Source organism: Lasioglossum baleicum, chromosome 17 (assembly GCF_051020765.1).
Source record: "Lasioglossum baleicum chromosome 17, iyLasBale1, whole genome shotgun sequence".
In the NCBI taxonomy this organism is placed as follows: Eukaryota; Metazoa; Arthropoda; class Insecta; order Hymenoptera; family Halictidae; genus Lasioglossum; species Lasioglossum baleicum.
Window position 1 is genome coordinate 8465796 of NC_134945.1, and position 14222 is coordinate 8480017.

Consider the following 14222-nt stretch of genomic DNA (forward strand, 5'->3'; position numbering starts at 1 on the left):
ATTATTTTGGAAATTCTATCCAAAGTAAAATTATATACCGAAGAAAGATCTATGAAAATTAAAAAGTATTCATCATATTTTCTATATCGTATCATTTTGTTCGTCCAGAAAAAAATTATTCTAGCAAATTTTTCAAAAACGGTGTTAGACAAAGAAAATTCTAAAGATGAACTATTGCAAAAGAATGGAATATTTACTACCTAAAATGAAAATTCCAAATGCTTATTGATATCAGATTTTGTTTGTACCTTTAAAATATTTATTACGTAATATGGATAGAAACTGTCGGACTGATAAATAATTATTTGAACGTGGTAAATGTAGTTGAACCGAATGTAACGGGGCCTTAATTAAAGTTTAAAAAAAAAAAATATTTGTCACATAGGGTATTATATGTTGCAAGAAAAATGTTGCACGTATTTACACTGAGAGGAACTCGAAGCAAATACATTTAAAAATTCCCTATATCGGTTTCATTTCATGTATTTTTGAATAATCTCAGAGGGGATATATTTTACAAAAGCATATACCACATCATACGATTACATGTATCAATATGGCAAAAAGATTTGTTATATGCAATGTCCAATGTTCCAATTATCTCAATATGTATTGTATAATTTTTGAAATGAAAAAGAGAGACTTTATGATTTTAAACTGTACATATATCATTCAAAATCATGAACACTGGAACCAAAATGTATTAACACTTTTTGTAATAACCAAATAACATTATGTTATGTAAAAAGGAGAAAAAGAAATGTACATATTATGCAACCATACTGTGTATAATGAAAGCTTTGTCAAACATTATGAATTAGAAAAGAAAAATTTCTCATTTTATATGTGTTACTTTTTTGATAATGACAATTACCTTTTGTTTGGCTTCGTTTGATCATTTCTCATTCACTTAACTTTCGCATTGAATTTTTACTAAAATTAGTTGAAAGATTACATGTTGTAATATCAATGTAAATATACATTTTTATAATTTTTCATGTTGCTTATCCATTTCTATCGACCGAGAAGGCTTTATTTTATAAATATATTATAAGTAATTCGTTTAAACAAACAATTATGTACCTTTGTATTTAATATTAAACTCGTGAATTAATATAATTAAATATTATAACACATTCATACAATTAAATTTTCATAATTTTAAAGTATATGAAATTTAGTTCATATGCGTGTACATCTTGTAGTAATTTTAGTTTACAAATTATTTAATTTAATTCCACAGCAGCTAGACAAACACTTTAATTATATATTTTTACAGTCTCTATTAGAAGAAATGAAAAATTATATTATTTGTGCTTTCAGATATAAAAATTTCAGCATTTTTAGGAAACATTGCGATCAATGCAATGGAATGAATGATCAGTTCAAAATACTGTTGTGAATTCTAAATGAAGACCCGTGCCTTTTGAACTTCTGCAATTCTATGATAGCTTGACTAACAACAAATTATGACCAACTAAAGCAGAAACAAACCCGATATAGTAAATAGCATTTGAAAAAATGGAATCGAGACGTGTTTAATTTCGTTTAGTTATCATGCAATTAAATTATTGTTAAATTAAATAGAACCAATATTTAATGTCCACCAAGAATAACACAAAGGGATTTCTCAGTTATAAACAAAATTTTAATTATCAAAACATACTTCATAAATTGATCCCCATTGTCAATAAATTATTTTAATAAAATTCATATCATTTGAGTTACATTATCTTTCTATTTCATAACATGCTTTCTATACTTATTAATATACTTTCTATTCTAAAGTATATCATCACAATTGGTTTTAAATCATGTTATAAATATATATATGTATTTTAAGTAGACGAATATTACATCAGTATACATATAACTCTATTTATTTGAGCAATAAATTTCAGTGAAAAAAATACTTTTTCTGTATATATAAATATATATCGTTAAAATATTTGTTTATTATCCATAACATATTAGGACTATCGTGCGAACCCTTCCAAGAGTTCTGCTGATTAAATTACTGTAAGTGACTTTATCAATAAATGTTTACAGAAAGAAGCATACAGAAAGAAGTTTCAAAAAATGTATAGTTCTACATGGAATGTTGATAAATATGAAATTAAAAGACCGTCATCGTATATGAGAAATATTGTCGAAGAAGTATATGTGGTATCAGACCCATTCAACCTTACAGAGTATGTATTGGTATGTATTTCAGGTAGATAGACGCTTACAAGAGGGTGGTATCGTAATAGCGACTGCGCAATCAATCGAAATAGCGTGAACACACGCATGTATAAGTATATAGCTGTATATACACAAGACAAGGTGGGGACATCTCTCTCTCTTTCTTTCTCTCTCTCTCTCTGTCTCGCGCACACCGTTCATTACTACAGTTTTCAGTGAGTCCGGGCGTACTAGACTTACAATTGCTTACAATACTTTAGTTGGTGCTTAGACGGTGAGCAGTCGCGATACCGAGAAAGTACGTGCATCTGATGCATTGTTCACTACATATACTTGTACTTACTATTCGCGAGAAAAAAAATCGCCCGTGTGCTTTCATGTGAATGCACCCCGATTTTCGATTTTTCGTGATCCGCTGCAAGGTTCCCGATATGTGTCAGTGAATGTTTATTACAAATTTACCAACTCCTGTTGGCCATACCAAAAATGTCGAAACCCGGTGACAAACAAACCTACGCACAGACATATAAACTAGTAGTCGTGGGTGGGGGTGGTGTTGGAAAATCTGCAATCACGATACAATTCATTCAAGTAAGTACTTTTTATAGCCAATAGGTGTACCCAATATACATATACAGTAAATATATGCTCGATATTGTGTACACATGTTATTATGTACACCACTTATGTGCGTGCTATGTAACTCGTCGTCTATTTACGTGTACGTGCGTGTTTGTGTGTGTATCTTTTTTTCATTTATTTGTGTGTATTTATTAAAACTCATGAATGAAATTTGTGTTTGGATGTCCGCGTCCTGCGAGCTTCGTTGGAATAAAGAAATGAAAATATTTCTGTCGTTTACTGCTTTGTAAACCTGACCAATTTTAGAAACTCGCTCAAGGAATATTAAAACCACGATACTCTTAATACTGATTATGTCATAGTTACAGATTTGGCTATCTATATACATTGTTATGTACATTTATCATAACTCATTTACCAGAATTGTGTAATATTATCCTCTCTTATCTCTCAACGTTTGAAATAATCTCGTACGTATTTTATAAATATTAACAGTTAAACAGTATCCTATGTAAAGGAAAACAAATTGTAATACATTTATGCTAAATTGATTTTTTATTTATAGTTTTATGTCGCATCAACTGCTACATTTTATATGTTGCAACAACTCTCAAAAATTTATTCAGAAACAAATTGTATCAACTTTTATTGTCTTTTTATTTCTTTTTTGACAATCTAGTGGTGTGAACACACTAGCAAGTAAATTGCGACATTTTTCGCGACTTGTAGAATAACACTTGTTTGCAAATATTGTCTACACACTGTTCCGCTCTCTGAGAGCAACTGCAGCTAGTGGGTTCAACTTGCTGGTCGCTATTTTAGAGGCATTTACATATGTCAGGAGAGTTGCTCTTACAAAACCTATTGCCAGTTACATTTTATTACATTTGATTACATTTTACAGAGTTATTTTGTAACCGACTATGACCCTACCATTGAAGATTCATATACCAAACAATGTGTCATCGACGATGTTCCTGCCAAGCTTGACAGTGAGTATACATAAAAATACATAACATTGTGCATTATTATTTCAACAAGATTACCCTGACTTCACCAACAATTATTTGATCGACATGCATTTCACAGACACGATTTCATCAATACTCACAGACACGTTTAGATAACAGACGATGTTTTTAAGTAATTTTCTTATAAGGATGGGATGAATACATAGATAATACCCATAAGGTAGAAATCAACCATCCAACATGAATGTTGACATTGTTGACAAAACTTGTGTCGACGAAATGGTTGTAAGTTAGGTCAGGGTAACCCATTTCAACCTTGTTTTCTCAATTATGGTAACTTTTTATAACTTACCATATTTTATGTTGATTTTCATGCAGTACCATAATGAAACATGGGTTCGTTATCGTAAGAATTCCTTATTTATTAGAATCAAATAGTTAGTTCAAAGAATTATGATGGTAAAATTTTACATGTTTAATGTACTATTTATAAACAGATGTAATAGTTTTAATTCCACAACTGACATGCTTTATATAATTTTGTAGTATTGGACACAGCAGGTCAAGAAGAATTTAGTGCAATGCGTGAACAATACATGAGAAGCGGCGAAGGCTTTCTCTTAGTATTTTCAGTAACGGATCATTCGTCTTTCGATGAAATGTTGAAATTCCATAAGCAGATTCTGAGAGTGAAAGACCGTGATGAATTTCCAATGCTCATGGTTGGAAACAAAGCTGACTTGGATCAGCAAAGAATCGTATGTATTTAAACTGTGAACAAGAAATATAATTATACATTAATATATTTAGTAACGCAGTGTTATAGTACCTTTTTTTGCTGGTTTTTAGGTTTCTGTTGAGGAAGCACAAAATATGGCACGCCAATTAAAAATTCCTTATATTGAGTGTAGTGCAAAATTAAGAATGAATGTTGATCAAGCTTTCCATGAGTTAGTAAGAATTGTCAGGAAGTTTCAGTTATCTGAAAGACCACCATTAAAGCCAAATTATAAGAAAAACAAAAAGAAATGCTGCATGTTGTAATTACCAATGTGTGTTCATAATTAACAAAACGATATAATCGAATTAAAACGAAATCGTAGCTATAAACTAAAAGATTTGATAACAGTTGGAGATCGTAACGTACAGATAATCTCAAAACAACGATAAATTGTTTAAAAAAAAAATGTGTTGTTTAACTAAAGGACATTAACATGCTATAGTTATCAAAAATTTAAGTCAAAATCGTTGTAAATGGAAGAATCGATGCGTCTCATTAACTAAACCATTATAAAACCTTTTATAATTACATGAACTAAAGAGATATAAAATAAATAATTTTTCCTAAAGATTTACATGACCATGTATATTAAACGATACAACACATTTGATTATAAACTATAAACTATTCACATGATTTCTGTGAAGAAAAAGTGGGGAATAAGCAAGGAAAGAATATTTTGGAAATTCGATCCAGAGTGAAATTATATTAAAAAAGAATGCATGAAAAATAAGAGTATGCATTATATTTGTTATAAGGTACCCTTTTCTTCTTTGAAATAGATTTTATTTTAGCATATTCTTCGAACGAAATTTTAAAGATGAAAATGATGATTAAAAATTACATAAAATGGATAGAAACTGCCAGACAGATAAATAAACGTGGTAAATATAGTTGCTACGAGGCCTAATTAAAACGAAAAAGGAAAGAGTATTTGTCATATAGGCTATTATGTTGCATATACAGCAATGAAAAATGTAACGCAAATTTACAACGACAAAAAAATCAAATGTATTAACAGTTTTTCTATGTAAGTTCTCGTTTGTGTATTTTTAAATAATCAACATAAAAACTTATTTAAAAAAAAAACATAATTGTAAAACAACCATATAATTACAATGCAATATTTAATTTTTCAATTGTCTCGATATTGTACAACTTCTTAAATTAGAATTGATTTCAAATTGTAAGTACTCTTCAGAACCATCGACGAGATAATAGGGAGGCATGGAACTGATCATTTTACATTGAGCAGCAAGGTTCAAGTAATCTTAATGGGTGGGATTGGTCACCACATTTTCCCTATTTCATGTTTGGTCTGTTCAAATTAAAACTGAGCTTTTGTAGTAGATATCAGGATGGACGAGGTCTTTCACATAATTGATGAGAACATGCTGGCCTAGTTGTGCTCTCCAACTCAAAAATTGTGTTTGTGTTGCTCATGGAATAGTGGAGCGGGTGGAGAATTGCCATGAATGTGTGTCTGTGCCATGGACTTATCAGTCCGTGGTTTGTGCTTAATTAGATGGGAATGAATACTAAAGTGTTTGACCAATACATAAGTTCTGGTGAGTTAAATTTTGCAATTACAGTAGAACATTGATTATCCGACCCGGATGTGAGGGTCACCTTCAGTTTTTTTTTTTAATGGAATGCCCAATCTTCTGTGTAAAAAAGCATTATATTATATACTTGTACAAGTTATTTGAAGCTTTTATGTCAGCACTACTTCGGATAATCAACGTTCTACCGCATTCTCTGTTGTCTGTATCTTGACGATCATGCCGTTGATACCCTGTTTAGGAGTTTTTCCCATTCTTTTACTGTAACTAGGAAGCCCATTGTTTTGGAGGGTTACTTTGGGTCATCGGGTGCAGAAGATTCCATAATTTCAGCTACAGAGTTGAATTAGGTATCACGCATTATGAAGATGCGATTCTCGAACTGAAACTTGCTTCCATTTAATTAGCTGTCGGTACAGAAGGATGATTTTCCTTTCCTACATGTCAAACGTAATGTCTTCATGTTCATTTGTAGTATAACCAGAAGAGTGACCACCGACTTAAAGAAATCATTTCCGACTTTTTATAACGAAGTTCAATATTTTGGATACAACATTATACCTCTATAGATAGAGTTATTGTACCTTTTCGATCATTTATTCCTTAATTTAAGAGTATATATATATATATTTTTTGTAACATAGTTTCGCTTATAAGTAACAAATAACACACGATGTGAAAGTAACTGACAAGAAACCAGGTAGTAACAAATTTGATAAAGTAATCGCTTGCTTTTAAGTGTTGTGTAAGGAAACAGTTAAAAATGGAAGTTTTAACAAATATCTCTGTAGTAACAGCTTATTTTGTAATCTTATATCTTGAAAGTACCAAATAATTTAAGTTATTACTAAAACTATAATTTAAAGCGACGGATATACGACCATTTTTATATTTTTTTGTTTTCTTTTTTTTTATGTTAAGGAAAAAACCAGCATTGTGTATTGTTTTGCTGTTCCAACATAAGCATCATATCTTTAGTACTTGTGAATGTAATATAATGATTTATTAATGAAACTAAACGGACGTAACACTGCAAACGTTCATAATTCTGAATGTTAAAATTAAGGAATGTGTAATTTATATAAAACCATGAACGAAATGTTAGAATAACATTATATTTATTATGGTAGATACAAATTAACAAATAATATACTCTTTTGAACCATATACAACATTTTATATGACATACAGGTTTTACTACAATATATATTTCCATTTTGACAAGTACAAGATATAGTGGATATCGATTCAAAGTATAATTAACAAACAAAAAAAAATACATTTACTATTTTTATCTGATAGAAATATTCAACTGACAAATAACTCTAGAAATATAACACGTGTAAATGTTAAGTTTAGTTTATTTTTGTTTATATAAATTAAATTAAAATTTAACGAATTAATTATGTTACAAATTGTATAATTATAGAAAGATTATATATATTATATATATATTTATTTGTAAAACCGCGTTTTCAAATAATTATTGGAGGAAGTTGATATCTGAATTATAATTTTGTATGAGATTACAAAAGAATAAAGGATTGTTAAAGTACTTTTATAAACATTTTATATTAATTTGAAAATTATATGCGTCATACATTGAATGAGTGGGTGTGCAAAATTAAATTTCGATTTTGTTGCAACTACTTTTTATTCAATTGCTTTCATGAGCTATTTTAATGATCTTGAATGATGCGAATTCGAAGTTGATGAAATGTGTGACTGATGTACAATGAAACGAAAACAATATTTTATTGTGTTCATATTTTCAGAAACATGTAACGACGATTGTCAAGGAGGATTTATTTAATATACTCGTAACAAATTAAATATCGCGTATACTGAATTCATGTATTATTTTTAAATATTTATATGTATACACAATACACACATATGTATTCATTTAATGCTTTGTACCAATGAAACCAATAATATATAGTGCGGGGCCAATAATCATTTAAATTTAAAACAATTTATTTTACCTACCAACAGTTTATTAATTACTTTGAGAAAATTTGTGCTGATTGCTCCGTTATATTTACTTTTTTATAAAACTATATAAATAACTTGTAACTATAAGTCTGTTTAAACAACACGAAGATTATATATATATATTTTAATACGTGAACATAACGTTGATGTATTTAATTTATTTGAGAAGAAGTTCTCTGATGAAATTTTAGTAGACATATGCTTTTAACCAATGATTTGTTTATTACATTTGTACTGAATGTATTGATAGACTATATGAAAACGCTCTTTTTCAATTGTTGTTCCATTTTATAAATTTTTATGAATACTGAAAATTTTGAAATTAGCGATTTTATTATAAATATTACAGTAATATACATTTTTTATATGCATTCGCAAAATTGAAAAAAATTCAATTGCAAATTTTTTTATGCATGTTTAGGAAAAAAGATTTTGTATAAACAATCGAAGTGGATCGAGTGAAAATAAATTTAGTGAATTTTCTAATAGATCAAGTTCCATCTTGGGGCGATAACTTCGCGGAGTTAATTAATGTGAAATCATTGTTGTAAAATAAATATAGCAACGTACAACAATTATATAAAGTTTTTTTAGAGAGTTTAATTGTCAGTATTATCGTCCAACAACCAAATAACAACGACGACTTTTGTGCAACGGAACATTCACCCTAATTTAGTCAGTAAGCAACCGGCACGCAAGGTGGTCAAACGGGATTCCCATCGTGGCTATTCTTAACCAGACCAAGCTAATATTGAATCCGCTCAATTACTTCCAGCCTCGCTGGCATCAGTAATAAGCATAACTGTTACCATCAATTTTCAACTTTTCTTTCTATCTCATATTCTATAAATAAAGTATTTTATCCAATTCCTTTCATTCGGACGTTCTAAAATACAACCACGCTGCAGAGCAGACCTCATTTTCAGCTACATTTAGAAATCAGCGTCTATACTTAACCCTCTTCCATCTCTCCCCACAAAATAAATATGTATTGTTCATTTGATAAGTTAAATATTTTTAAACCATACAAAAAATCTACTTTTATTTTATTAGTAACAACATCGTTTGTAAATTAAGATCTTTTATTAATTCTGTAATGGCTTATCCTGGGGTCTCTCACAACCCCAGTAGAATTTACTACACACCGATTTTCATATCAACGTTGAAAGTGTAAATTAAATGTAAATTAAATAATTTAAATTTTAGATTTTTAGGAAGATCCCAGCGTGATATTTTTTAATCTGAAGAATCAGTATACCACTTCAGGGTTAACTACATATATCAGCATAAAATGCACCTGGACAGCAGCATGCACACAAAATGCGAGACAATGCATGGACAGAACGTGCATATTTAAGTGAGGGGTGAGAATCGTGACATTAGAGAGGAAATTTCCTCTTTTGAAAGCTTACATCCAAGAAGAAGATTTGTTCGCGCAGTGTCGTCTCCACGGGGTACAAAAGTGACTCGAATACAACTATCTCCGATCATGTTTTTCTCCAGCAAAGGAAAAGATCGACGTTCGGCTCCTCGGTAGGAAGAAACACGATCGGAAAAGAAATAAGACAACGAGGAAGGGGAGTAACCCGGGTTAAAAATAGCAGGGACGCGTTTCCAAACAAAAACTAATAAGCGTCCTGTAGAATAACGATTAAGCCCGGGGAGTAATAAAAAAGGAAGGAGGGGAAAAGGGGAGGAGGCAAAAAGGAGAAGAAGGTAGAAAATATCAAAGACAGCGGTACTGTCGATCGGAAGAAGACACGAGACGTAACGAAATAACATGCTTCGTACAGTGGGAGGGGTTTGCAAAAAAGAATCGTAACTATACGGGGTGAGGGGGGTAAAGGGGTTTAGGGGCCAGCCTGGTCGAGTATCTTGGCCCAGTGAAATAATATATCGACTATAATGGTTGGTAGCGATGGGAGCAAGCTCAATCTGTGCGCGCGAATCCGAGTCAGTCAATTGGAGTTTCGTTCCATCGGTTTACAGAAACTACAGGCTGGTCTAAACGTCACTGGACCATTTACAATTCGGATTTGTTTAAACAAATTGTTCAAAAGCTGAGAAAACCCGACATTTGTTGGAAGCACTGCTATAAAAGTACAGGCTGGCTCTAAAGTCACTAGATTATTTTAAAATGTAATAACCTATTTATTTTTTGAAAATTCATATTTATTCTTTCATAAAGGATTCCTCTTGCATTTTGAAATGGTCTAGTAGACACTCTAGGCCAGCCTCTACCAGTGCTTCCAACGAGTGTCGTTTATCTCCATCAGTTTTTGAGGTAATTTAATTGTTAAAGTAGAATTTGTTCTGCTTCAGTCGCAAAAGGAGAATGTATTTTATGTTAGACGATTCTGTAGACTTTCCTCTTTACAATGGTATACTTTTTTTTTATAAGGTTTTTACATTTTTGAACGTGTTTATATGAATTAAATGATACAACTTCTTCATTATTCTTTTATGAAACATTTATCGGAAAATATTACTGACATCTTTCCGATTCAAGTGAGTCCAAACACGACACAGTTTAGACAGCATTTACTCGTTTAATCCACGATATAGTAGAACTTCTATTATCCGAACTAATTCAGTGATAGTTTAAACGACTAGCTTACCACTGGATACAATGATAGATTAAATCTTCACTTGTATACAATAAATCATATCGCTTACGGTTCGTTTTAGATCAACCAAACTATGGAGAATTCAGATATCGTTTCGGATAATGGAGGTTCTACTTAGCCGCGTATTAAAAAAGTAAATACGATCGAAGTGGTATCGTGTTTGGTTGGACTTGTTTTAATCAGAGAAGTTTCGCGAATATGTTGGCAAAGGTTTCGTAAAGAAATGATTGGAAGCAAAACAGATCTTTTCATTGGACTAGTGGGTGATCAAGCTTCTGGGCCCCATAAGAGGTACACCTCGCGTTAATGGGGACTTCTTCACAAATATCATGCACGCCTCTTTCACAAGTACCAAGACAATTTTGTAATGTGAAATTTAAATCCTCCATCACAGTTATTCGTAATAAAATTGGCAATTTATAACTGATAAAATTATTTAGACATTATAAAAGAGCTCCGCTCTCGGTCCAGACAGTTCAGGTCCCTGACTTTGTCCACTATCTTAGCTACGACAGACTTAGTCCCATCTCTAATGGCCGAGAGCTGCGTGCGTGCGCTCTCTCTCTCGCTCTCTTACTCCTTCTCTCTCACGGATACAGGTGAGAACCGGTGGTGCACACACAACAGAGCACTCCTGGGAGGAGGCATCCCCCACCCCTCTTGGCTTTTACCCGCGCGTTTCGCATGGTTTATTGGCTATAAAGTGGAACTCCGTTTACACGAACTCCGTTTATATCAGCTAAATTTTAGCAGTGCGTGGTTAACTGAATTCTAGCTGAGCAAAATCCTCTTATATGAACGTGAACTCCTATGAAATGAACGAAAAATCGTTATCAGTGGTGGGAGAGAGGTGGACTCCTATTATATGAACCACCTGATTACGTGAACCAACTTGTGTCCCGACAGGTTCATATAAATGGAGTTCTACTATACTGGCAACCTGTGTCTAGCACCAGGCCTTTGCTAAGTGAACATACCTGGTGCACACCGATGCAAGAAGACTACTGCCACGATACACCGAGTTGCAGATTTTCAGTTTCGGTATACGCGGTTCGTGTACAACACCCTGGTGAAAATTATTCGCTGGGGTAATTGTTGGGTTGGCTGACTTTCATCTCGTGTCTCTCCTTTTTTGCGCATGTGAACCACAAGTGTCTTGCAAACAAAGAAAATCTGGCAATGATGTGAGCCGTTTGATGCTAAAGTGGTGTAAGTCAATATTTGTATATTTAACACCACATCTCAAGGGTTCATTCATCATTTCAATATACATATACAGTACGGACTTTTATATGAATCCATGACAAAAACTAGTTGGAGGCGATTTGTACATATTCAGATCAGAAAACAAAAAATTTTCTACGATTACTGCTCCTTGCAATTGATGCAGACCATTGTTATTCTACATACAAATCCACAGGAACATAATCTTAGGTTGCATAAGACAAACGTAACGTCCATCGATATCATTGTGTATCATGTTGGATTGGAATGACCGTTCCTAGCGGTTTTAAATTCGAACTCAATAACACGATTAGTTACATAAAAATGGCAAGAAAATATATGTTATTGAATAAATCTATGAAAATCGTATTTTTATCTTTGAATTTCAATTTAAAAACGCTTTACGAACTGTCGTTTCAACCGTATTATTAAACATTAAAGTGAGCAATTATAGTTTTTGTAATTATGAGTTTCTGAGATGATTGAAATACATTTCCATGTAACTTCGGCTTCTTACTGATTTTTATTCGTAATCTTTTTTATTCTCGTCGAGAGAAGCTCGCCTCGTAGGATTTACACCTGAGACACGAGGATGCCTCTCGGACAACCCAATAGATCCCAGCTTGCGGTCTTCTTGCTCTTCTTTTCTTCTTCTTTTTCTTCGGCTCGTTCTCGGTTCTTTTTCTCGGTGGCAAAATAAGTATATTGTGTCGGAACGGCTACCTCGTGGCACACACACACACAGACACACATACCACATAAGCGATGTTGGCAATGTTGGCATTCGTTCGTTGGTTGTGTCACACGATACCGTAGAATTCGCGTGCAGTGAAAACTCGCGACGATTTCTACGAAAAATCGCGATCGGCGTTCACTGCGAAAGCGGCTCGAGGATTCCCCGATTTTACAATTTGTTGTTTCGATGGGATTAGAAATGATTAGACTGCGGATTTTAAAACAGTAAGCATTCACCCGTATATCGTGATTAAATTGTCATTTATTGTTCATACATATATATTGTAAATTAACATTCGGTGTGCTTGTTGTGAAAAGAATTTGTAACTAATTAATCTGTACTAAAATGTTAAATAAAACCACTACAGCTATTAAAAAACGATATTAGTTAAAGATATGTTTAGCGGATTAATAATGATCATTCTAATAAATTGTTACTAATAATATACTAAAATGCTAGAAAATATTGTCGGAGTTAGGGGAGACCAAAGATGGTGGTTCGAAAAGTTTTCGTCGCCATTTCTATGCTTCTTACGTACCGTATGCACTTTGAATGTAAATTATTGAACGTTTATCGTTATGGTAGTACTGATATACGTTAAATATGACTAACAAAAAGTAGTTAACATGGGCATTAGTCACGCAATTAAAAAATAATTGTATTCCAATAAATTTGTGTTATTGCTACTTTTGATAGTTGTTTTTAGAGCGTGTTTCACGCAAACGGTAAACTAATATGTATCCATTTCGCGACTGTCTACTTTCCCCTACGCCATTACGCAATTGTGAATGTATGAAAACGCCATTTTCTTGACAAATTTCAATAATTGCCGTGATTGTACGGGCACGAGCTAGTTATGCGACTTTCGAAGATGTATACACATCTGTTTCAGCCCCTTAAGTTGATCTTTCAGATTGAAACAATTCTAAAGCAATAGAATAGTTATTTAGTTAAGAACATAAGTTACATAAGTTTAAATTACTTTTTTAGTCGTGATACATGTATACTTAACTATAATGAGAATTGTGAGTACCATTTTGTGGTATCATAATTGAGAAAATGAAGGAACGTCTATTAACTCTTGACACTCGAATGGTGAATCTGAGAGAGAGAGAGAGAGGCGCCAATTGCTGTACCATTATTCAAAATATTGTTTACATTATTGAATGTGTCGGTATCTAACCAATTACTAAACATTTAGGTATTGCATGAGGCGTTATACCAATTTCATATGCATAAAACTTGAAAAATCATAGGGAATGGAAATATTCTTGGTCAGAAGAAATGTTTAATTTTTGAAATGTAAGGAGCAAGTTTTGTGTGAAAATTCAGTGGAAATTTTAATTTGATATAGTTAGAAAATTATGCTTAGATGTCACTAAATTCTGCACCACTGTGCGTTGCATACGTGAATCACCGTCCTTGTCGATCATGGCAAAAAAGCAGTATCGAAAGAAATGATCTTCCGACTATGAGGATTTATTCGGTTATGAATAATGTATAGTAGATTTTCTGTGAATCACCTCTTCTGTTTTCCATGTGGCGTTCGAGAACTTCTGA

At 32.3% G+C, this 14222-nt stretch overlaps 1 protein-coding gene across 1 annotated transcript; it reads left to right on the forward strand.

Moving 5' to 3' along the window:
• The first annotated feature begins 2304 nt into the window (after positions 1-2304).
• Ras64b (ras-like protein 2) lies at positions 2305-12295 on the forward strand. Its single transcript, XM_076442146.1, has 4 exons — positions 2305-2775; positions 3671-3758; positions 4284-4495; positions 4587-12295. The coding sequence occupies exons 1-4, from the start codon at positions 2671-2673 to the stop codon at positions 4779-4781; spliced, it is 600 nt and encodes a 199-aa protein (XP_076298261.1). The 5' UTR covers positions 2305-2670; the 3' UTR covers positions 4782-12295.
• The last annotated feature ends 1927 nt before the right edge of the window (positions 12296-14222 follow it).